Genomic DNA, 23,773 nt, shown 5'->3' on the forward strand with positions numbered 1-23,773 from the left:
TACTATTCCTGCTGTTTTGGATCCAGTAAAGTCATAATAAATTCTATTCCAACCAAACTTTTTAACTGTAGGAATCTTTATGTTTTAAATATATTTTCTTTTCTATATTTAAATATATTTTCTTGTACATAGTAAATTATTGTTTTGTTTCTATTTCATTTTGCCACCCTTCTTACTTCAAGAATAAATTCATGCTATTAAGATGCACAGTTGTGATGATTAGGTTTATTTTTTTTTCTGTCAAATGCTGTTCTCTCTCTATATATTTGATGTTCTTTCCTCTTCTTTAGCCCATTTAAAAGAATGAAATCTGTATTAAGTACATGGATTTTTATTGCTTGGAATAAGCTGATGCTAGGCATTTTTAAAAATTTAGAATATTTTTCCATGGTTATATGATTCATGATTTCCACCCCCCTTCCTCCATACCCCCTCCCAGAGCTGACAAGCAGCTCCACTGGATTATACATGTATCATTGCTTAAAACCTATTTCCCTGTTATCTATATTTGCAGTAGAGTGATCTTTTAATATCAAAACCCTAATCATATCCCCATGGAACCACGTGATCAATCATATGTTTTCCTTCTGTGTTTCTACTCCCACAGTTCTTTTGCTGGATGTGGATAGAATTCTTTCTCATAAGTCCCTCAGAATTGTCCTGCTAATAGAGAAGTCCATTACATTAGATTGTGACAGGCATTTCTTGTTACTCTCACTTCTTAGCACAGACCTCAATCATAAATGGGTCTTGTATTTTTTCTTTTCTTTTCTTTTATAATCTTCATTATTTAGCAGCAATCTCCTCCTTGATCCTACCCTCTGACTTACATACCTTTGTTCTTCCTCCTTATTCTTTTCTAATTACCTGATCATTTTATTCTTCTTGTGTCACTATAAATAATACATTAAAAAAAGCTGTCTCCCTTTTCGTGGTGCAGATAAAGTAACTGTAGCATCCCAGGTATATTATCATCTTGAAAATATTATTGACGTATTGATATTGTAACCTATGTGCTCATGTACCAGACTCATGGTCATATTACTTCTTGATTGTTGTACTTCCAAATCTTCAGTCCAAAGATCAAAAGAATTTCTGTGCAGGACATTAGCCGCCACAGGGTCCTAGCTATCTCCTTATTAGACCACATTCCATACCAATTCACATGTTTGATTAACCTCCTCCTTTATGATCATGTGGTTGTCAATTGAGCCAATGTTAAATCCTATGCCATGTCACATTTTCATTAGCTACCTCCCACTCCACATTCCTGAATTCTTCAATAAAAGTTTGGGAACACATCCAGATCTCTCCCTCTCTCTCAATACCACTAGAGGAGCAAGCATGATGGAGCCCATGTTTTTTTTTTTTACTTTTTGTCTCTGATCCTTAATTCCTTTGTTTTGCGCTCTCTCTCTCTCTCTCTCTCTCTCTCTCTCTCTCTCTCTCTCTCTCTCTCTCTCTCTCTCTCTCTCTCTCTCTCTTTCCCCTTTACCCATTTTTCCTCACTTTCGAATTTCCTTTTCAGGTGTCCACCCAAGAAGATATTAATAAGTGGTTGCAGGCAACCTCTTTTGTAACATAACTTTCAAAAATAAATCTCTGACTACCCTATTATTATTTCTGATCTTTTGTTCTTTTCTTGGCATTTCAAAGCTCCTTTCTTTTTCTTTCCAGAATGTTATATCAATTTACACCTCTACTTTCAGGACATCAGTGTGCCTGTTTTCTTTTGGCCCCTCCAATAATTTTCTTCTTTTTTTTTAATTGTTTGATGTAGAGTTGCTTTCATTTTCATTTTTTTCTAATAGTGATTGGGGGAATTCTTCATATAATGTTAATAACCTGGATTTCTTTCTTTTTAAAGCTACTTTTAACACCCTTTCATTTTTATCTCTTGAGAAATAGCTCTTATTCTTATATATTTTATCACTTCCTTGCATGTCTTGGATATAAGACTTTTATCAAAGAAATTTGCTACAGAGATTTCCCCCCTCTAATTAACTGTTCCTCTTCTCATTTTAACCACATTGATTTTTTTGGTACAAAATCTTTTAAATTTTATATAATCAAAATTGTCTACTTTATTTCTTTTGAGTCTCTTTGTCCCTCAGCTGGCTATAAACTCTTTCTCTAACCATAATTGTGAAGGGAATTTTCTTCTTCATTCCTTTAATTTGTTCATGATGCAACAAACAAATCATGCCTTCATTTGGAGCTTGTCTTTAATAACTGTGGTCTTTGGATTTATTGACTGCTATGCTTCTATATTTATTTGCTTCTGTATACTATGTATCCAATCTGATCTACTTATTAACCTATCTTTTAAAACTAGTACTGAATGGTTTTGATGATTACTGCTTTGTAATGTAGTTTAAGCTCTGGTACTACTAACACTTATCCAGCTTGCAAATGATACAAAGCAGCAACAGAGAATTTATATAATAGATGATAGTCACAAACTAGAATATTGGGCCAAAATCCAAGATTTTACAGTTGAGTTAAAAAAAAAAAAAGAAAACCTCACAGGTACAAGACTTGGAAGACATGGCCAGACAGCTTTTTATCTAGAAAAGATCTCTTTGGTTTTAGTGGACTACTAAAGTCAATTAGCCATTAGTGTGTCATGGTGGCCTTCCAAACTAATTTATTTTTATAATACCATAAAAAGCTTTAATGTCCAGAATCAGGTAGATATAGGGAGTTAGGGGGACAGGAAGCAAAAAATTATTAAACATCTACCATGAGCCAAGTACACTATAAATATTTAATTCTTTTAAATATGTTGGGAAGTATGTGCTATTCTTATCCTAATTTTTAGTGTAGTTTTATATAGTATATACCTGAGGAAACTGAGGAAAAGAGAGATTATGGACTTGCTCATGGTTACATAGCTAGTAAATGTCTGAAGCTGGATTTAAACTCAGGTCTTCTAGGCTTCTTATGGTACAGTAGATAGAGTGCCAGCTCTGGAGTCAAGAAGTTCTGAATTCAAATTTGGTTTCAGACACTTACTAGCTGTGTGGCCTGGGCAAGACATTTAACACTTTCCCTCAGTTTCCTTATCTGTAAAATGAGCTGTAGAAGGAAATTGCAAGTTGTTCCAGTATCTTTGCCTAGAAAATCCGAAATGGGGTCATAAAGAGTCAGACATGACTGAACATGACTGAAAACAACTTCCAGACTTCAAGTCCACCACTCTATGTTCTATGGTGGCACCTAGCTAACAATCCCATTTTATTTTGTTCAGACCAGACTACTTATAGAGTATTGCTTTTAAGTTGTGAGGACCATGTTGATAAACTATAGCATGTCTGAAAGAAAGCAACCAGAAGGGAAAGAGCTAGAAAGATTTAAGTAAAAAAAAAAGATGAGTCCATACGAAAGCTGTCTTTAAGAATTTGAAGGACTCATGGGGGAAAGAGACTTGTTCTGCATGGGTCCAGAAGGCAAAACAAGGAGAGAGTGGTTTAAAATGTAAAGAAACAAATTTAATCTTGATGTAAGAAAAATTTCCTAACAATTAGGGCTAGCAAAAAGTGAAACAGTCTGCCTCAGGAGATTATTGCTCTCTTCCACTGGAGTTTTCAAGCAAAGGTTGGATGCCTACCTCTTGGTTCTGTTGTAAATGAGATTCTTGTTCAGATGTGTATGAGAGCAGATGATTTCAGATTGAGATTCTGAGCTATTGGGAACTCTGGAGCTAGATCATCAAATATAAGATAAATCTTTGGTCCTATATTTTGGATTTTGTGGATCTGTACTTTACTCTTTTATTCTAGTACTTTTGAGAAATTTTCTTTTGTCTTTCTAAAATACCAGATTCAGACTTTTTGTTTCATCAGGATATTCTGGAACACAAGTGATCTCTCCAAGCCTGATCTTCTAGGTTGATTATGTAGTGACCCAAAATTTTCTTTTCTAATTTTGCAGTCTGGATTTTTTCTATAATTCCCATTTTATTATTGGGATTTCTTTAGTTCTATTATCTCTATTTTTAAAAATTAGGTTGCTTCTATTTAAAGACATAAGTTCTACTTTAAAAATGTTCATGACAAGTTCTAATTTTATACTTCCTTTTTCCCCCTTCAGTTATTTTGTCTTCCATGAACCTCTAGATTTCTTTTCTTTTTTTTTTAAACCCTTACCTTCTGTCTTGGAGTCAATACTGTGTATTGGCTCCAAGGCAGAAGAGTGGTAAGGGCTAGGCAATGGGGGTCAAGTGACTTGCCCAGGGTCACACAGCTGGGAAGTGTCTGAGGCCAGATTTGAACCTAGGACCTCCCATCTCTAGGACTGGTTCTCAATCCACTGCCCCCTCTAGATTTCTTAATAGCATTTGATTCTCCAACCTCCATAGAATTCTAGGTTTAGTTACTAGAACTTAAAAAGATTGCCCTCTTGTTTAATCTTACTCCATTTTAGGATCTTTCCTTTGTTTCCTCAATTCTAAAATATTTGTTTTTTTTTCAAGGGAATTTCCTTCTATTCAAAATTTTAATTTTTCTTTTAGTGTATTTGGCATACTTCTAGTTATTTTTTTAAGGTGAGGAAGAAGTAGGCTTATATCCAATCTCTCAACTATCTTGCTGTGAATTTATAATTTATTTATTCAGATGTTCTCAGCTGATCTCAGTAGGATCAACTACTTATAAAAGATTTGTTCCTCAGGTGATCCATTTATCTCCCTCTATGAGAAGCTAAATATCCCAAATGGCCCAACATAATGAATTTAAAATAGAGCCTGGAAAATGGGGACTAGAAGCTACCTGCTCCATGGACTCCATCAGGTGTCTATAAAAGGAACAGCCCAATTATTATTCAGAGGACACCCATAATGAGCCCCAGGGGTCTGCCATTTCCACCCATACTCATGGAAATTGATTGGTACTAATGACCAAATTGGTGCTAAAGCTTATCTTTTCCCAAACTTTTCCTTAAAGAAATTGATGATCCCAAGAATCTGATAACTGATCGGGTGACAGAAGACACAGCGACTATATCCTGGAACCCTGTCCAGGCTGTCATAGACAAGTACATGGTACGCTACACCTCAGCTGATGGAGAGACCAGAGAGATACCAGTGGGGAAGGACAAGACCACCACCACCTTGACAGGCTTGAGGCCAGGCGTGGATTACACTGTTTATGTCTGGGCTGTGAAAGGAGACCGGGAGAGCAAGAAAGTCAACACAATAGCACCAACAGGTAATGGATCATGATAACATGAAAACATAAGAAATTACAACATGAGCCCATGGGGAAAAGGAAGCAAGCATACATTTATTAAACACCTGTTATGTGCTATACACTTTCCTAAGTGATTTACATACAAAATCTCATTCAATCCTTAAAACAACTTTTGGAGGTTAATACAATTATTAACCACATTTTATAGTTGTGAAAACTGAGGATTGGAGAAGCTAAGAGACTTGCCTAAGGTCACATACCTAATATGTGTCTGAAGTCGTCTATGCTTAGATTCTATCTCCTGTCTTCTTTGGCTTCTTTCAGGACCCAGTTAAAATTCTTTCTTCTATAATAAGCTTTTTCTGATTCTCCCTTAATGCTTGTTCCTTCCCTCTATTATTTCCAATTTATCCTCTCTCTCTATAGTTTGTACATTAGTTTTTTTCATGTTGTTTGGCCAATTTGTCTACGATATTGGTGGTGTGTGTAGGGGGAATAATGTACAATCAACTTCAATACCCAAACTGGAACTAGACTATATGCAATTTTAAGTACTAAACAGATGTGTTTGAGTTTTATCCTAGGGGCAATGAGGAGCCATTGATAGTTATAATTCAGGGTAGTGACATAATAGAGGTCTGTACTTTTGGGATATCATTTTTATCAGTTGTGAGGAGATGGATTGGAGAGGGGAGAGATTTAGTTGCAATCAGAAGACTACTGTAACAGCCAGAACTAGGGAGATTGCTATGTGGGTAGAAAGAGATGAATACTAAAGGTAGAATCCATAAGACTTTGTAACTGATTGGAGAATGAATAAAAGTAAAGAGCTGAGGATGACTCATAAGTTCTAAAAATGGATGACTGAACGAACAGTGGGACTCTAGTACCCTTAATAGAAATAGTGAAGTCAGGAATTGGAATAGGTTTATGAGGGGGAGGATAATGAGTTCTGATCCCTAACTGTGCTACTATAGCATTCTGTCTTCCTGAAAAAGTAATCATCTCATTGAAGAAACATGGGAAGACCTAGGGCAAATGAGATAATTTAAAAAGACCCTTCTGAAAAACAAGAAGGGTCTGAAATTATCTCAGACCAAGATAAATGAACTTCAGTTCGTAAGCTTTGCTGCTTATTCCGAGGCTTGTATTATTTATCTCTTTCTTTCAGAGATTGATAGCCCTAGAAACCTAGTGACTGACCAGGTAACAGAGAAGACAGCCACCATCTCCTGGGATCCTGTCCAGGCTGTCATAGACAGGTACATGGTACGCTACACTTCAGCTGATGGAGAGACAAAGGAGAAGCCCGTTGGGAAGGACAAGACCACCACCACACTGACAGGCTTGAGGCCAGGCATGGAGTACACTGTTTATGTCTGGGCTGTGAAGGGGGACCAGGAGAGCAAGAAAGCCAACACAAGAGCCCTTACAGGTAATAGGAGAGAGAGAATTCAAATTACTGACTTGATACTAATGTTGATGGTATCAGAGTACTGTGGACTCAATCTAGGATACTGTTATTTTAGAATTCTTTAGAAGAATAGCAAAATGGTGGCAGTGGTCCCAGTCCTGTGTTGTCCAATGGCTCAGGTAAAACTTTTCACAAGATCTCTTGATCTAATGAAATGTGGTGATAAATTCACTTCAGAGCCTAGGCTTTGCTTATTGATACACTTAAAAACATTTCAGGATCCTTATCAAATTATAAACTCTTTAAAGAAGAACTATTAAGATAGTACCCATAATACCCCTGTGAGCTTTTAAGGAAAATTCTACTTCTACAACATTTTACAGATGATGAGACTAAACCCCACATAAAGTTAATAGATGGCTTATTTTCAGAGCAATTCCATAGTGCATGGGGAAGCTTATGTCTCCCCACAGTGCCAATCTATAATTTTGGAGGGCAGGGGGTAGGATATCTAAAGTTTTAGGATTATAATGAAAAATAACTTTTGATCATGGATGAGGGAAATTAAAGGGGAATAATGTGTTAACAGAGATTGAAGAGGTGGTGGGAATAACATGATTGTATCCACAAGGAGGAAATTATAAATTTGAATGGGAAAAATAGGAAGGGAAAGAAGATTGGGGGAGTTAAGAAAGGAGATGCATTTCTTTAGTGTTTATCATTCAACTATCTTCATATCATCTTCTGGTTTTTCCATAATAAGCTCTGCATTTAAGACCACTGCCTAGCTATAATTTAAACTGCTTCTGTGTAGTATGTGTGCACACATGTGCATATATGTGCATGTGTGCCCCTAGCATATGGAAAAAAAGACAATCAGCTGAAGGAATCCAGCAGAAGCCATTTTTTCCCCAAAACTCTTAGGTTCTCTAATACAGATCATTGCAATAGAGAGGCCCAATTTACAGAAATACAGCACTGTGTTGGAACCAGATCAAACTGGCTAGCAAGAGCCAGTTATTAACATTTCAGTGTGAGCATTTAGACTATGGAAATCTACAAACTCTACCAATCAAAACTTGATTCATTATTTTTTTATTATCCAGATTTAGGAAAATGATGGATAAAAAGTAAATAATACAGAAAAAAATTAAAAAGTGTATTGAAATTTTTTTTTCCTGGAGTGTAGGTTGTTAAAAATTTACCAGCAGGGGAAGCTAGAAGACTCTAGATAGGGAGCCAGGTTTAGAAACCAGAGGTCCTGGGGTCAAATATGGCCTTAGATAGTTCCCAGCTCTGTGACTCTGGGTAAATCGCTTAACCCAATTGCCTAGCCCTTTTTGCTCTTCTACCTTGGAACCAATACACTGTATTGATTCTAAGATAGAAGGTAAGGGTTTTGAAAAAAAATTACCAGCACGCTATTGCATGTATGAAAGGAAAACACTAGGCTAGGAACCATACAACTTTGTGCATTGTTGGACAAGCCCATGAGCCTGCTTGAATCCTCACTAAGTTTCTCTTTCTATGATCAGTTAAAAGTTCAGTAAATATATAGTATAAGCCTACTTTGTGCCAGGCACTATGCTAAGCAATGGATTTAAAAGTATGAATAAGAAAAATAGTCCTTGCCCTGAAGGAGCTTTTAATTTAATGGGAGAAATACAACATTTAAAAGGAACTGAAATGGAGAATCAAGGGGAATGGGAGAGAAGAGAACCATAACTGGTGACATGGGCATAATGGAGAAATTTGAAGAAATGCAGGTGAATGAGAAATGAAAAGAAGTCAGGCCTGAAAGGTTTTAGGAAGACTGCTTTCTTCTACCTTGTAATCAGAAGAGCAGAGAGGAAAAGGTGGGGGTACCAAGCTTTTATGATCTTACAGGATGATGAGGTTCTTGATATTAAGGTTCATGGAAGGTATGAGAGAGACTCCAAAAGAGTGTCCAGGTAGGAAAATGTATAAAATGTTTAAAAATCTATAAAATAAGGGGCATCTGGATGGCTCAGTGGATGGAGAGTCAGATCTAGAGATGGGAGGTCCTGGGTTCAAATATGACTGCAAGATACTTCCTAACTATATGACCCTGAGCAAGTCACTTGACCCCCATTGCCTTGCCCTCATCACTCTTCTGCCTTGGAATCAATACACAATATTGATTCGAAGCCAGAAGATAATTTCTTTTTAAAGAGGTCTGTATGAAATAATCTCTTTAATGTACCGTCCAACTTTAAAAAAAAAATCTCTAGGGGGGCAGCTGGGTAGCTCAGTGGATGGAGAACCAGGCCTAGAGACGGGAGGTCCTAGGTTCAAATCTGGCCTCAGCCACTTCCTAGTTGTGTGACCCTGGGCAAGTCACTTGACCCCCATTGCCTAGCCCTTACCACTCTTCTGCCTTGGAGCCAATACATATTGGCTCCAAGAAAGAAGGTAAGGGTTTATATATTAAAAAAAAAATCTCTAATTTTAAGTAAGAATCCTGGAAATTTCAGGAGAGGTTGTTTAATTAGTGATTTTGTGACTTAAAATGCTGCTCAGAAAATCCTATTCCTCTCAGTTTTTCATTGCTTTGTTAGATTCTGCATATTTATTAAAACATTTTGTTTTTCTATTTTTCCTTTTAAGTTGGAAGGTAGAAAGGAAAGAGTCAATGCTTATTAAATTAACAATAAAATAAATAATAATAAAAATAACAGATTGCTGCTATTGATAAAAAAAATAAATTTAGGATAGATCTTGGGAAATGGGAACTGCTCCCTTACGTCTCCCCAGGTGACTATGAAGGGAATAGCTCTATTATTGTGTCAAATATGACTCAGCCCTCAAAGAGATGGATTGGTAATGATGGCCAATTTGGTGCCGATATTTATCCTTTCCCAAAATTTTTTTCTTAAAGAAATTGATGACCCCAAGAATTTGATGACTAATCAGGTGACAGAGGACACAGCAATTTTATCTTGGGACCCAGTCCAGGCCATCATAGATAGGTACATGGTACGCTACACCTCCGTTGATGGAGAGACCAAGGAGATACCAGTGGAGAAGACCAAGACGGCCACCATCTTGACAGATCTGAAGCCAGGCATGGAGTACTCTGTGTACGTCTGGGCTGTGAAGGGAGACCGGGAAAGCAAGAAAGCCAACACCAAAGCATTGACTGGTAAAATGGGGACCCATGGTTAAATTACCCTCAGAAGGAAAAGAAGTCTATTTTTCTCTTTCAGTTCTGATGTTTGTTTGGGCTAGGGAGGAGGGAATAATAAAGCATCCATTTCCAATCTTTGCTCTTTCTGGTGGCTATTTGAGGCCTTCTTGCTCTGCATATCTGTTTTGTCAACTTTTTTTACCATATTCTGGGTGTGAGATATAACCTCAGATTTGCTTTGATTTGCATTTCTATAATTATTAGTGATGTAGAGAATTTTTTCTTATGGCTAATGATAACAGGTTTCTTTTTTTGAGAACTACCTTTCAAATCTTTCATCCATTTATTAATTGAGAAGCATGATCTTGTCTTCTTTCTCTCTTTATCTGTCCATAATGAAGTTATGCTGGTTCTTTGTAATCATTTATTATTTTTCTAGATATTTAAAAAGCTATCCTTTTAGCAATGCATTCTGGAATTTTATCAGCAATTGAAATCAAGCTCATAGGCCTCTACTTTGCAGATTCCTTCCTTTTCTCTTTAGTTTACCCCTTTAACTTAGAAATTAAGTTTTTATGACTTTAGATCCTGTACTCTATCCATTGAGACACCTAGCTGCCCCAGATTTTCACTTATTATCTCTTTAATTATAGATTCTAGAATCTCTCCAAGAATTGAAGGAAATTCCCTAAGACTTAGCTCCCAAGTCATAGATCTGTCATTATTTTGTAAAGGGAAATTCACTGATGAAATTATCATCACCTTTTTGCTTTTACTCTTTCATCTCTGTAGAGTTAAGAAGATGGCACATAATATTGTTCTCATTTTAGATGAGGTAAAAGAAGCAAACCAAAAACAACAACAACAACAACAACAACAACAAAACAAAAACAAAGAAGGTCTCTGCTTGGTTCAGAGGCTTAGACCCTAGCCAGTATCTCACACAAACCCAGTTTGTTCAAATACTGATTGATGTACCCAAAGTATAAAATGGTTGACTTTTTTAGATACTGGTGACCATTACAAAATCCATTTTTTTTTCTATTATAATGCCATCAATCTTTGAACATTCTAAGCTGTTCAGTCTTTCAACCATCATCTGCTGAAAGTAGATTGTTTATACTGATCTGATATTAGAGTACAGACCGGAATCCTGGAAGAGGGTTAACGAGACACTCAGGGCTTTGAAGCACAGTATAGTTCAACAGTTACCCTACTCTTTCGGGAAGACTTGGGGTTGAAGGGAATGGCAAACAACCAGACAGTTAAAGCCTTTCTTGGTAGTCACAAATTGGTGAACTGGAAAGAACAGTGGATAAGGCGTCAGATATATGGCTTGGGTTCCAATTCCATCTTTGCCCCTTATTACCTGTGTGACTGGAGAAATCCCTAAACTTCTTGGGGCTTCATTTTCCTCAACTGTATAATGAAGTGTTTGGACTAGATGATTGTTAAGATCTTTTCCAACTCTAAAAATCTATGATTATATCTCCTCCTTGTGCTTTACATCTATAAAATGGTGGACCTTTAGGATATCTTCAATCTCTAGATCACATGAATTCTGCAACTCTTTTTTTTTTTTTGCATAACTGTATGCCAGAAGAGATTTTATTTTATTTAATCAATATTCTCAGCCTGACAATCAACATGGTTCTGAGGAGGAATCCTGGCATCAAGAAGTTAAATGAAAGCAAACTAGTTTTTGATGTTGTGGTTTTTATTTTTATTTTTTAAATTTAGTTTTGATTTCCAAAGCAGGAAATTAGATTCCCCTCATATAACTAAAGGAACAGAAGGTATGCCAATCCTCTTACTTGAGGAAATCAGACCAAGTTGATGTTATAGAATCTCAAAGTACCCATAAAGCTCTAATTCAGAACAATAGTTGTTTGATTCCTATTATAATATAGTAATTTACTTCTAAGATGAGACTTTATGTGGAAAATTTGTAGCCCAGAGGCATCTTCTGGGGGACTGCTAAATTAAAATAACTTCTGACAAGGATTTTTTTAAAATGGAAATTTCAGGATACATCTTAGGGATGGTTAAAAAAAAACTGAGATGAATGCCCAAATATTATAATTGAGAATTATAGTGCTGCTGAGTTTTAGGTCTTTTTGCCTACAGAGCAACCCTCATAACCCATTATTCCATCTGGAGCTTGTGTGGGGGAACCACATAGAAGACAGAAACAACCAGAGTCCCTTTGTTTTGTTTTTGTCTCTATCTCTTTGTGTTTCTGTGCTTAAGATACAATAAACTCTTAATTAATAGATGTTTTTTTATTCATATTTTCCCTTTCCCTTTTATTTCTTTTTATCTTTCTGACTTTATTATCTCTGTATTCATATCTTCATGTCATATTGGAATTGAAAAATTTTCCAAAAGCTATCTGTATACATATATATGTATATATACATATATTCTATATATACTTTTTTCTTTTTAGCCTCCACTTCTTTTCAATCTTTCTTTTCCCATACACTTTGCTCTTTCTTCCCATTTTAGTAATACTGATTAATCAACTCTTCATAAACAGACATTGATCCTCCCAGAAACCTCCGTGCATCCGATGTGACCCAGTCTAGTGGTGTTGTGACCTGGATGCCACCTTCTGCTCAGATTGATGGCTATATTCTAACTTACCAAGCTCCAGATGGCACCAGCAAGGTATTTGACTCTCTGTCTTTTATTTTTTGTTCTTCCCTTGCCCATCTAATTTAAAGTTTTGATGACCATCAGGCAATGTGACTGGCTGGGAAATTGATCAATGAATGTATTGATTGTCCACTATGGACACAGCCACATGCCAGCCTTGTTTATTCTGTAGATGATCCCATTTTCCTGAAATGGTAGATAGTATATGCCATATGTCATAACTGTCTCAAGGTGATAATTTAAGGATTCCTGGGAATATGTCCATTTGAGATGAATGATAGCTACTGTGGAGACTATCAGTCTTGGCCTGGCTGGTGTAAAAATGTCCCAAGGGATAATAAATAATATCTGAAGCTAAATTTTTCATAATATTTTGGTTTTTGAGGGCCCTCATGAGGCCCTTTCATCAAAATAAATTCTGGACTCTAATAAAAACTTCCCCCTTAAAAAAGTTGTGGTAAATGCTACTCTTTACCCAAAAGATAATTTTTTTATACCTTAACATCTTTGATTTAATTTAATTCAGTTCTATATGCATTCCAGAATGGGCCAGGCACCGTGCTAGGCAATGGGAATAAAAGACAAAAAATTAAATGGTCATATCCTTTAAGGAACTTACATCCTGAAAAAAAAAGTGGTTCAACAACGATATATTGCAATAGAAGTTGGACATTATCATTTCAGAGCTTTAGAATTTGTTGCTCTCTAGCCTCATGTCTTTGTCTGGTTTTGTGTATCAGGACTTGCAGGAAGAATTCATCTCCCTGCTCAGTAGCTTCTAGTCTTTGGTAGACCAAGCCTCTATAACTTCCACAGGTTCCATTGAGGCATATCCTAGGGTGAGGGACAAGAAAAGGAGTATATGTGTGGTGTTACTTATTGTGGCATTGCTATCCTGCCATCTAAGAAGTAAAATTTCAATCCTTCAAAATCCTTTATGTCTTTATTTCATATAGGAATTGAACAGTATCTTGGAACTTGCTTTTATTATTGAGAGTTTATTTTGATTTGTTTTTTGTTTTTTTTCTGATGGGGGATCTAATATCTTTTGTACTATCACCACAATTCTCTAAGCCTATATTTGTTGTACTTGAACAATTGAAAAACAACATGGTGCAATCCTTTGTTGAGATCAGAGTGGCCCAATCCTAATGCTCTAAAATGTTATTTCTAAGACTAGATATGCTAAATTTCTCAGAACCCCTAGACAACTCCTGGTGGATTACTAGGCAATTGCTGATCTGTGAGGGTGGAAGGAGTTTCCACACTAGAAATGGGCTTACTGAATTAACTCATAGATACAGGCCAATCCTTTCTAACCCTCACAAAAAATAAAGTATGCCTGGGGACAGTTAAAAGTGTTGGACTTGAAGTCAGGAGGACCTGAGATTTGAATTCTAATTTTACTCTCAAGTGAGATAAAAATATAAAAATTGCTTTGTAAATGTGAAAGTGCTGCATAATATCAGTTACTTTAAAAAATGTCAGTTATTACCATTATTTTAGTAACTTCTGAAGTGGTATTTCAGTTTTTTTGTGAGTCAAAGCCATCTTGCTCAGTGCTGCTAAAATATGGCTTTTATTACATTACTTCCTTGTTTTAAATCCCTCAATGGCTCGCCATTAAAGTACAAACTCATTGTCCTGACATCTAAGGTCAAATCTAGTCAATAAGAACCATGTTAAAGTAAAATTCTAGCTACAGCTTCCTTTTCCAAGTTCATATCTCACTGCTGTTCCCTGAGCATATCCTGCACAAGCCTCTGTATTTCCACTTGGAATGCTCTCCTATTTCTTCTCCATAATTCCAAGCCACCCTTCCAAGCTTCACTCATATCTTATTTCTTTCATTAAGCTTTCCCAAACAGTATACTCTCTCTACTTTTACCTCCTAGATTGTTTTCTATCTATATCACTCTTTTGATTGCATATTATTACCATATATTCTTCTGTCCTATATTGTTTTGATTTTTTTTTTGAGGGGTATAGGCACCCCTGAATCTCTGAATTGGTCAATGGGAGTAATTTCTCACTGTTTTGAAATTTTCTCTATCTATTACAGTCAGCAGTTATAGAAACCTTCCTTAGAATCTGGGAATTGCCAGGGAATATTGAGAGATTAAATATTTTTCCCATGGTTATATAGAAACCCAGGCTTGAACCTAGGTTCTCCTGGGTCCAAGGCTAGTTCTCTGTCCACTTGATTCTTCTATATTTTTAGTTATCTGTTCTACATGTCTTGTTTCCTAAACTAGACTGTAAACTTTTTGGGAGAAAGTCCCATTTTACATTTCTTTTTGTCCACTGCAGTCCTAATAAAATTTCTTTAATGGAATAAGTGCTCAAGAAGTATTTTTTGGTTGTTGATTGTCTCTGGATTATTTTGGAGACAATTGGGGATTGTCAGTGGGTGGTAAAAATTGTCTAAAAATCAATTTAGTGCTAACTTTAACCAAAATGAGGCCAGACTACTTTACAATGCCTCTAAAGCTTGTTAAACTCTTGTTGATATAAATTCATCAAAATGAATAATATTATATTTTAGCAGAAGCAAGTTGAATAACCAATTCTCCAACATATATTTGCATGCTAGGAGGTGAAGCTGGGGCCTTGGGACCAGAGGTTTGAACTGCAAGGCCTTGACCTAGGAGTAAGGTACACCATCTCTCTGGTGGCTTTTAAGGGTGATCGTCAGAGCAGGAGTGTATCAACTAACTTATCCACAGGTAATATGGGGTCTTGAGTCTGGAAATAAAATGTCATGAGCATTGCATATAGAAGATGCCAGAGAAGGAGGGAGGAACTCTAGAGAGGAACAAGTGAGTGAAGTATTATGGCTGATGTAGAAGTGAAGAGATAAAAAATATGTTGTTATTGAGGTCTGGTCTCAAAAGTCCAAAAAAGTAATTCTGATACACATACACACACAGACACACAGAGAGAAAGACAGAGAAAAATTAAGAGAGTGAGAGACAGAGAGAAATAGAGAGTGAGAGACAAAGAAATAGAGAGAAATAGAGAGAGAGACAGATAGAGACAGAGGGAGGGAGGGAAGAATGGATAGAGAGAAAGAGAGGGAGAGAGAAAGAGTGAGGACAGAGAGAAATAGAGAGTGAGAGACAGAAATAGAGAGTCAGACAGAGAGAGAGAGACAAAGAAATAGAGAGAAATAGAGAGAGAGAGATCTATTAGGTATGTTGGAGAACAAAGTGGGAAATATAAAAGATATGTGGAAGGATTTGTTGAAAAAAGATGGGAGAAAACATAAGGGATGTGGGCAACTAGCTGGTTCAGTGAATAGAGCTTCATATTTGGAGTCAGGAAGTCCTGAGTTTAAATTCCATCCTCAGATGTTTACTAGCTGTTTGTCTCAGTTTCTGCATCTGTAAGTAAGCTGGAGAAGGAAATGGTAAACTACTCCAGTATCTTTGCCAAGAAAACTTCAAATGGGGTCATGAAGAATCACACACGATTGAAATGACTGAACAACAAAATTTGAAATAATGGCCACACACAAATGACGACCTCCCAAACTAATAAAAGCTCTCCTCATTATCTCTCTTCCCTTCCCTAATGATACTTTCTCTGCTTGGTTCCCAGTTGGGGCTCGTTTCCCCCACCCATCCGACTGCAGTCAAGTTCAGCAGAATGGAGATGTTGGCAGTGGCATGTATACCATCTATCTGCATGGCGATGTCAACCAGCCCATGCAAGTGTACTGTGACATGGACACTGATGGTGGTGGATGGATTGTGAGTAACTTGGTTCTCCCAGAGCTCTTTACCTAGACATTTGTTTCTTGACCAAAGGGTTGGCAAAAGCTTCTCCACAAGGCTTGAGAAATTAATTTCTTTATTTTCTATGAAATGGTGGAGCTGTTTGCCTGTTGCATTACCTAAAGAGATTTATATAAGTTATTTTAAAAAAAGTTGTTCCCAAGTATATAATTAGAATTTGCTTGCCATAAACTCTCTTTCCCAGCTTCCCATGTTCCTTCTCATGTTACATGCTAATGTAGGGAGGATATAAGTTTTGTGTAGCTCCATCCTCATTCTCTTTCCCCCTAATTGTGACTGGGAAAGCTGGCCTTTACTCAGACTTTTCCTTTTGTACTCTTATTTCTTCTACTTCAAGTGATTACTAATAAATATAATATAATATAATACTTAGAGTTATTAGATATTAAATTTTATACAAGTTTTGGAAAGAACAAGGCTTGAATTATCTAGTCTGACCCAAAGCCAAAAATGAATCCCTATTACAATGTAGCCAGTAAGAAGTCATTCAACCTTTGTTTGAAGACCCCCTAGTGAGGGAGAATAATTTATCTCCCAAATCAGACCATTTCACTTTTGGGCAGCTCTAATTGTTAGGAAGTTTTTGCTTACACACATCAAGGCTTAATTTGTCTCTTCATAGATACAAAAATAGAAAGACTGAGTTGTTTGGCTTATGATATGAATGACTTCCATTTACACAGTTCTTCATAATTTTGGAATCCATGTGATACACGCTATCTGGGCTCAGTGGCAAACAATTATGATTTTGGAATGTGGATGTCTCAGTTCACATATCAGCTCTGCTCCTTACTAGCTGTGTGGCCTTTGACAAGTCAATTACCTTCACTGGACCTCAGTTTCTTCAACTGCAAAATGAAGAGGGCTTCTTAGACAAGATGACTGTTAAAAAAACCTTCAGAGATTGTTTGTGACATGTTTCATAACAATCCTTACCAATGGGAAAAGTGAGGAGATGAAAAGGCAAATTTAGTCCAAGAGGCAGGTTTTTTTTTAATTGATCAATTGATTGATTGAACAAACAATGACTGAGCAATTATCATGGCAAGACCCAATATTCCCTGCTGGAGGAGATACAAAGATCACTAGGACACAGCCCCAGGCCAGAAAAGGCTGACAAGTAAAGCAAGAAAAACCCAAGTCCCTTCCACCTCTGTATAAAAGGTCCATAAAATATGAAATCCCAAATGGAAAATATCTTTCTCCCAAATCTCACCATTATTTCCTATTCAAAAGTTTCTTATTTCCTCTTGAGGGCACCTTCATCCTTCTTGTCACTCAGAGTCACAACTTGGGGACATCCTCAACTCTTCAATGTCCCTCAAAAGGATCAAATGAAATAATGTTTATTAACATTTTTAGCTCAGGTTTATGACACATAGTAGTTGTACACACACAAAAAAAGTTTACTGCCATGGCAACCTCCATCATCCCCTCATCACGAATGACAATCCAATTCATAGCCAAGTCTTGCTAATTTTACTATCACAAGAGGCAGTTCTTAATGCACCAGGCACTGGTACTGGCTTCAAAAAAAAAAAGAAAAGGCAAAAACACCCCATGTGTTTATGTATGCCCGTGATTTCAGTGGTGTGGAATGCCTGGTGAGGGAACGCCTTTTCAAATGGACATCAACAACTATTTGGCAACTTACAGTTGTGACCAGGGATCACTCTTCCCCAGGTCTATACAGTCTATCCATGTCAGAAATTGGACTTGAACTAGAGATGGTGAAGCCTATGAAAGTCAACGCATTAAATTTTTTTAAAATTCATAATTAAAGTAATTCTTAAAAATTCATAATTGAAGGAAATACTACATTTAAGTAAGAAGTTAGTGAAAATAAAGATATCAATCTCCCCAACCAGTTTTAGAAAGCCCCTGAACTTGAATCCTTTGGTGGTGGGAATCATGGACCCTAAATTATGAAATTCTCAACTGGAAGCCATCCCTCTCTTTTTTCACCATAAGACCCTGCCCTCAAGGAGACTGGATTCTTCTCATTTCCTTCTAGTTTTGTCTGTATCTAATTATTGACATGCTTTCTCCACCACTGAATGTGAATTCCTTGAGAGCAGGGGCCATCTTGTACCTTTCTCTTTATTCTCAGTGTCTGGCACAAAGTAAATGCTTAATAAATCCTTAGTTACTGTCTGACTTGGTCACTTAGTAAATGAGTTTCAGAGTTGAGATTAGATCCCATTTTCTTGTGCTTCCCACGGCAATGGCATGTTAATAGCCAGGTGGCCTCATCCCCATATGGTTTGAAAACACGTTATCTGCAGGCATTCTGGAACATGGTCACCTCTGCCTGGGTTGTTTGCCTCAGCCATCTGAACGAAGGCTTGTTGCCCAGGAAGGGCAGCCGTGGCTCTGTTTTACAGAAAGAAGAGCATTTGAGACTTGGGTCAGGATGATAAAAGCAGGAATTTTTTGGCCCTCTCTGGAGTTTCTGCTTCTTGGCTTTATCCTCTTGGAGCCTTGTCTATATAATTCATTGAGGCTCCTACCCTGATCAAATCAGACTTATCCAATTAACGGAAGAGATTGCCAGAAAGTACAATCTGATCCTCTCCAGCTTGTGCCCACATTATTAGAAGACCTTATTGCTTCCTCTCCCCCAGCCCCCTGCAGTGCTCCCGTCGTGCCATCCCCAGCTCATTTTAGGGAGGAGGAAGCCTAAACTCAGGGTGCTCAAACTTTATTCATTTACCCGTTTGCTCAGGGGGGCCTTTGAAGCCAAATGGACTGGAACAACCACAGATAAAATGATCCTGTCTGATAAGCAGTGAAGAAGAAAACTTATTAACCGCACAGCTGCCTCTGATGGCTGAAAGGCAATAATTGGGTTGGGCGGGGAATTCCGGATTGATTTGTAAAAAGGAGAATAATATGGGAAGCCTTTCACCTGAGTAGACAGACCCACAAGGCTAGACTTGCTGCTTTTCATCTGTACCACTGTAACAGCAGATATTGTCTCTTCAGGCTCAAAGCCTTCATTCTGGGCAATTCTGCCTATAGTTGGCCATGAGGCAAAACATTTCAAGCTGCCTCTCACAGATGCTGCAATCCAAAAGAGAGGAGAAGAGTTATCTCTTCGCGGTAATCTGATGAAAAGATATGTCAGCCTGTCTGGAAATGTCTGTCCTCCCCATTTGACTACAATATATCCTGTCTCTTCCCTTAGAACTAGAGAAATTGTCCCCAATAATAATAAAGTTACTTAGCAACAACCAGTGCCAACGATTAGTCTAATCGATGTGAACCTAAAATGTTTGATTTCCATCCAAGTCTCCATGATGAACTGCATAAACTGTAGGCTCTTCTAGTTCTCTCCTCAAATGAGCACACTTCAGGAAGCATTCAGAATTCCTGAGCTTCTCCCTACCACATTTTGTTGGTGGTTCCCATGTCTGTGGTGTCCAGGAGATTCATCAATTTTTTTTTAATGGACCACGGCTTTAGAAGGCAGTCCAGGCTGCTGAATGCTTTGAAGCCCTTCCAGAAGAAAGCTTCTGTAGAGTGGGCAGCAGGAAGTTAACCACTTAGCAGAGAGCAGAAGAAACATGCCCTGATGTAGTAAGGCAGTTGGTTGGGAGCTAGAATTAGGAACAGCAGGAAATGCTTAAAACCCTATTAGACTAGAGCCATATTTCCATCTTTGTTTTCCATCTTCTCCATCTTGAAAGCCTTGTGGACTATAATAACCGATTTTTTCCTTGGCTTAAAAAAAGGCAAACAAATTACATCTATGATTTTATTGGATTAGAGAATTTCCAGAAGGGACATTTCTTTTCTTAGTGCAGGTCAGCACCTGCTTTGTAATGAAGAGTGTTAAATAGTTGCATGGATCATTTGGAGGTTAAGGAGTTGCCCAAGGTCACACAGTTAATGTGTCAGAGGTGGGACTTGAATCCAGGGAAGAGTATGATAGATCTAGAGGAGAGAGTGATCTCAGAGGCCATTTAGTTAAACTCTCCTATTACATTGTGGAAAGGAAATAAGACTGACAGTTGGTGGAGGAAGGGACAACTGGGAGTGGCAGTTGGGTCTTGTGACTAGCACTTCCTTCCTGCCGGGTTTGATTTGCTTCCTGGTGTGGGAGGAGGGAGGAGCTTGTTCAGCCCAATCTGGTGTGGTATGCCTCTTCTTGGTTCAGCCCGAAGATTCAGGCCCAATCACTTTTGAAAGTCAGACCTGTTCTTGTTTGCTTTCTATCTACTGCTAAGATTCTGAATTAGTCAAAGCGAGGACTGATATAGAGTAGATGGGAGTGGGAGAAACCCTTTGACAGCCTCTGGGGCCTGGCCTCAGCTCTGAAGCTGAGAAAAAACTCTAATCCCAACTGGTTATTAAACTTTATATTATTTGAATTCGCAGTCAGATAAGTGGACTATCTTTTCTGTGCATAGACGGAGCTGATCATCAGTTCAGTCATTCAAGACAAACAGACCTTATTGGACCCCTGCTGCTTCTTCTCAGCAGGGGGCATCTCCTTTGCCTCAACAAGCAATATTCCCTCTCTCCCCTCAACCCCTCCTTACCCCATACAAACCTCCCATTATCCCCCAGTTTTTCCAAACCCCCCATTTCATCATTACAACATGTAAGGAAACTGAGTCTCAAGAAGGTTAAATGACATGTCCAAGATCATAAAGGCAATAAACATCACAGATGGGATTTGAATCTAGCTCTTTTGATTTCAGAGTAATTATTTTTTCCATTGTATCCATGTTGGGACTCTGTGGGGAGACAGACAGGCAGGTAAATAGCATTTATTTATTTAAAACAAAACCCAAACCAAAGAATGTATTCCTTCTGCTTTAATATCAATTCTAAGAAAGAAGAGCAGTAAGAGCAAAGCAGCTGGAGTTAAGTGCCAGGGTCACATGATTATGTCCAGTAAATAGCATTTGTTAATTGTCTAGTATTTGCCAGGATAAATTGGGAGTAATTTCAGGGGGAAGACACAAAGATTAAGGAAGACTGGGAAAGGCTTTAAACCCTTACCTTCTGTCTTGGAATAAATACTGTGTATTGGTTCCAAGGCAGAAGAGTAGTAAGGGCTAGGCAATGGGGGTTAAGTGACTTGCCCAGGGTCACACAGCTGGGAAGTGTCTGAGGCCAGATTTGAACCTAGGACCTTCCATTTCTAGGCCTGGCTCTCAATCCACTGGGCTACCCAGCTGCCCACAGGGAAAGGCTTTCTGCCAAAGAAGGAAGCCAGGGGAGCCAGGAGGCCAAGATGAGGAGGGAGGGAATTCCAAGAATGGGTGATGTTCAGAGGTGAAGATGAAATGTCTTTTTGGAGGAGGAGCAGAGACCGATGCCACTGGATTGCAGATCTCATAGAAGGGAGTAGGTGTATCAAGGCTGGAAATGTAGGAGGGAGTCAGGTCATGAAGGGCTTTGGAAACCAAGCAGGAGAATTTTGATTTGATTCTGGAGGCGATAGGAAACCATTGGAGTTTACTGAATAGGTAAGTAATGTGGTCTGGAGAGTTAGGAGTGGACCCCAGAGAGGAATGAAGACATGGTACCTCACCTGCAAAAAGATGGCATAGTCTTTAATGTAATGAAAAATATGAAAAGTAATTTAAAAAATCACCTGATCATGAGGCTGATGAGTTCCCTAAGGAGCCATTCCTTCCAATGTTTCATGTATTGATTCTCCCCCCTCACAAATTTAATTATTATGCCAGGAGAACAGAAAGAGCTGCACAATTAAGGGAAATATTGAGAAGTTAAATCTGAAGCTGATTTATTTAAGAAATTCCTGTGGCAAAATGTAACCTAAGATTCCAGAGGAGAATCTACAGAGAGCTGAAAGGGCACAATGCTCATTTATTCTAAATCTTTGCTTATGAGTGTGTAAAATTTCTCAATTTCAAATATGGTCTCTTCAATGGTAAATCTCTGCATGCCAATATATATCACCTATTGTTTCTTGAAAAGTCCTGTCTTATTCACTACTAAAAAAATTGACTGGCTTTGCTCTTGCTCAAAGAAAGAGGAGATCTGACATGTAAGACTCCCTTAGGTACCAAGTAGAGAATGGCTCAGGATACATCAGAAAACTTATTTGATGTTTTGTTGCTTTCAAGGTAAAATATTATTGAACAATGTCTACCTACATAGAAAGCTTTATGAGGCTCAAATGATGAAGAAGCAACAACTGGCATTCATATTAGAGTTTGAAGGGACCTGAGGAATCATCTAGACTGGCCTTATTTTATAGCTGAGGAAACCAAGCATTAGATTTCACTAGCAAAGCTAAGTCTGCTATTCTGGTCTCGCTTGTTATTTAGTTCACTCAGTATTCTTTCTATTTTACAGCTAAGTGGTACAGTAGATGGCATGCCAGGCCTGGAGCCAGGAAGAACTGGGTTCAAATCCAGCCTCACATAATTACTAGCTGTGTGTGACTGGTCAAGTCATTTAATCCTGTTTGCCTCACTTTCCTCATCTGTAAAATGAGTTAGAGAATGAAATGGCAAATCTTTCCAGTATCTTTGCTAAGAAGACCCCCAAATCGCATCAAAACAGAAATAACTGACATGCCCCTTTTGAAAAATAAGCTAGAAATTGGGCAAATGACAGAGGAAGGAATGTTAACACAAAAAGGGTTGACTGAATCTATCATCAAGTACCCATGGTTTAAAATGGGGGAGGAACTTAGAGATCATCTAGCCTACCCTCTTTTCTTTTTCTTTTTTTTTTACAAGTCAACAAGTATTTATTGTTAATAATAATGTTGCTGTTTTCCAATCGTTTCAGTCATATTCAATTCTTTGTGACCCCATTTGGGGATTTCTTGGCAAAGATACAGGAGTGGTTTGCCATTTCCTCTTCCAATTCATTTTATAGATGAGTAAACTGAGGCAAACAGTGTTAAGTGACTTGCCCAGGGTCATATAGCTAGTAAATGTTTGAAGCTAGATTTGAACTAAGGAATCTTCCTGACTTGAAGTCCAGCACTCTACTACCCTCTTTTCTTAATGAATGAGGGAACTGAGACTCAGAGATTACATGATTTATCCAAGATCCAACAGCAAAGATAATTGCAGAGTAGAAACTAGAATTTCAAGTCTCCTGCACCTTGTTGCCCTTTCTACCATGCTGTTATTTCCTTGTCTGATGTTCTTAGGCAAAAAAACAAAACAAAACAAACAAATGGAAAAAACCTACAAAATGCTATTTTCACATCTCTTCTCAGAAGTTTTTCAGAAGTTAGCTGTATAAAAATATTTTTATTTTATAATCCAATCAATCAACTAACAAGGACTTATTAAGCTCCTACAGGCATTGTGGAAGGTGCTGCATATACAATGACAAAAGCAAAAAAATCTTGCCCTCAGATAACTTATAGTCTAGCTAAGGATAATAACTTACATATAGAGATACATACAAAATTGATTCAAAATACATATTAGCATTAATGACTGTGGAGAAGGTACAGAAACTGGGAAATCCTCTTGGTACTTGGCTTAAGGGTCTTGAAAGAAGTGAGAGATTGTGAGATGGAGATGAGGAAGGATGTATTTCAGGGAGAGAGGAGAACTGATGC

At 37.7% G+C, this 23,773-nt stretch overlaps 1 protein-coding gene across 1 annotated transcript in view; it reads left to right on the top strand.

Moving 5' to 3' along the window:
* Nucleotides 1-23,773, top strand: part of TNN (tenascin N) — an 88,847-nt gene that overhangs the window by 53,668 nt on the left and 11,406 nt on the right. Inside the window, exons 11-16 of the mRNA XM_003340111.4 lie at nucleotides 4,944-5,207; nucleotides 6,361-6,624; nucleotides 9,503-9,766; nucleotides 12,291-12,421; nucleotides 15,003-15,135; nucleotides 16,010-16,161. Of these exons, the coding sequence (XP_003340159.3) occupies nucleotides 4,944-5,207; nucleotides 6,361-6,624; nucleotides 9,503-9,766; nucleotides 12,291-12,421; nucleotides 15,003-15,135; nucleotides 16,010-16,161 (1,208 nt within the window). The remainder of the gene's footprint in view (nucleotides 1-4,943; nucleotides 5,208-6,360; nucleotides 6,625-9,502; nucleotides 9,767-12,290; nucleotides 12,422-15,002; nucleotides 15,136-16,009; nucleotides 16,162-23,773) is intronic.

The sequence above is a fragment of the Monodelphis domestica genome, chromosome 2 (genome assembly GCF_027887165.1).
Source record: "Monodelphis domestica isolate mMonDom1 chromosome 2, mMonDom1.pri, whole genome shotgun sequence".
NCBI lineage: Eukaryota > Metazoa > Chordata > Mammalia > Didelphimorphia > Didelphidae > Monodelphis > Monodelphis domestica.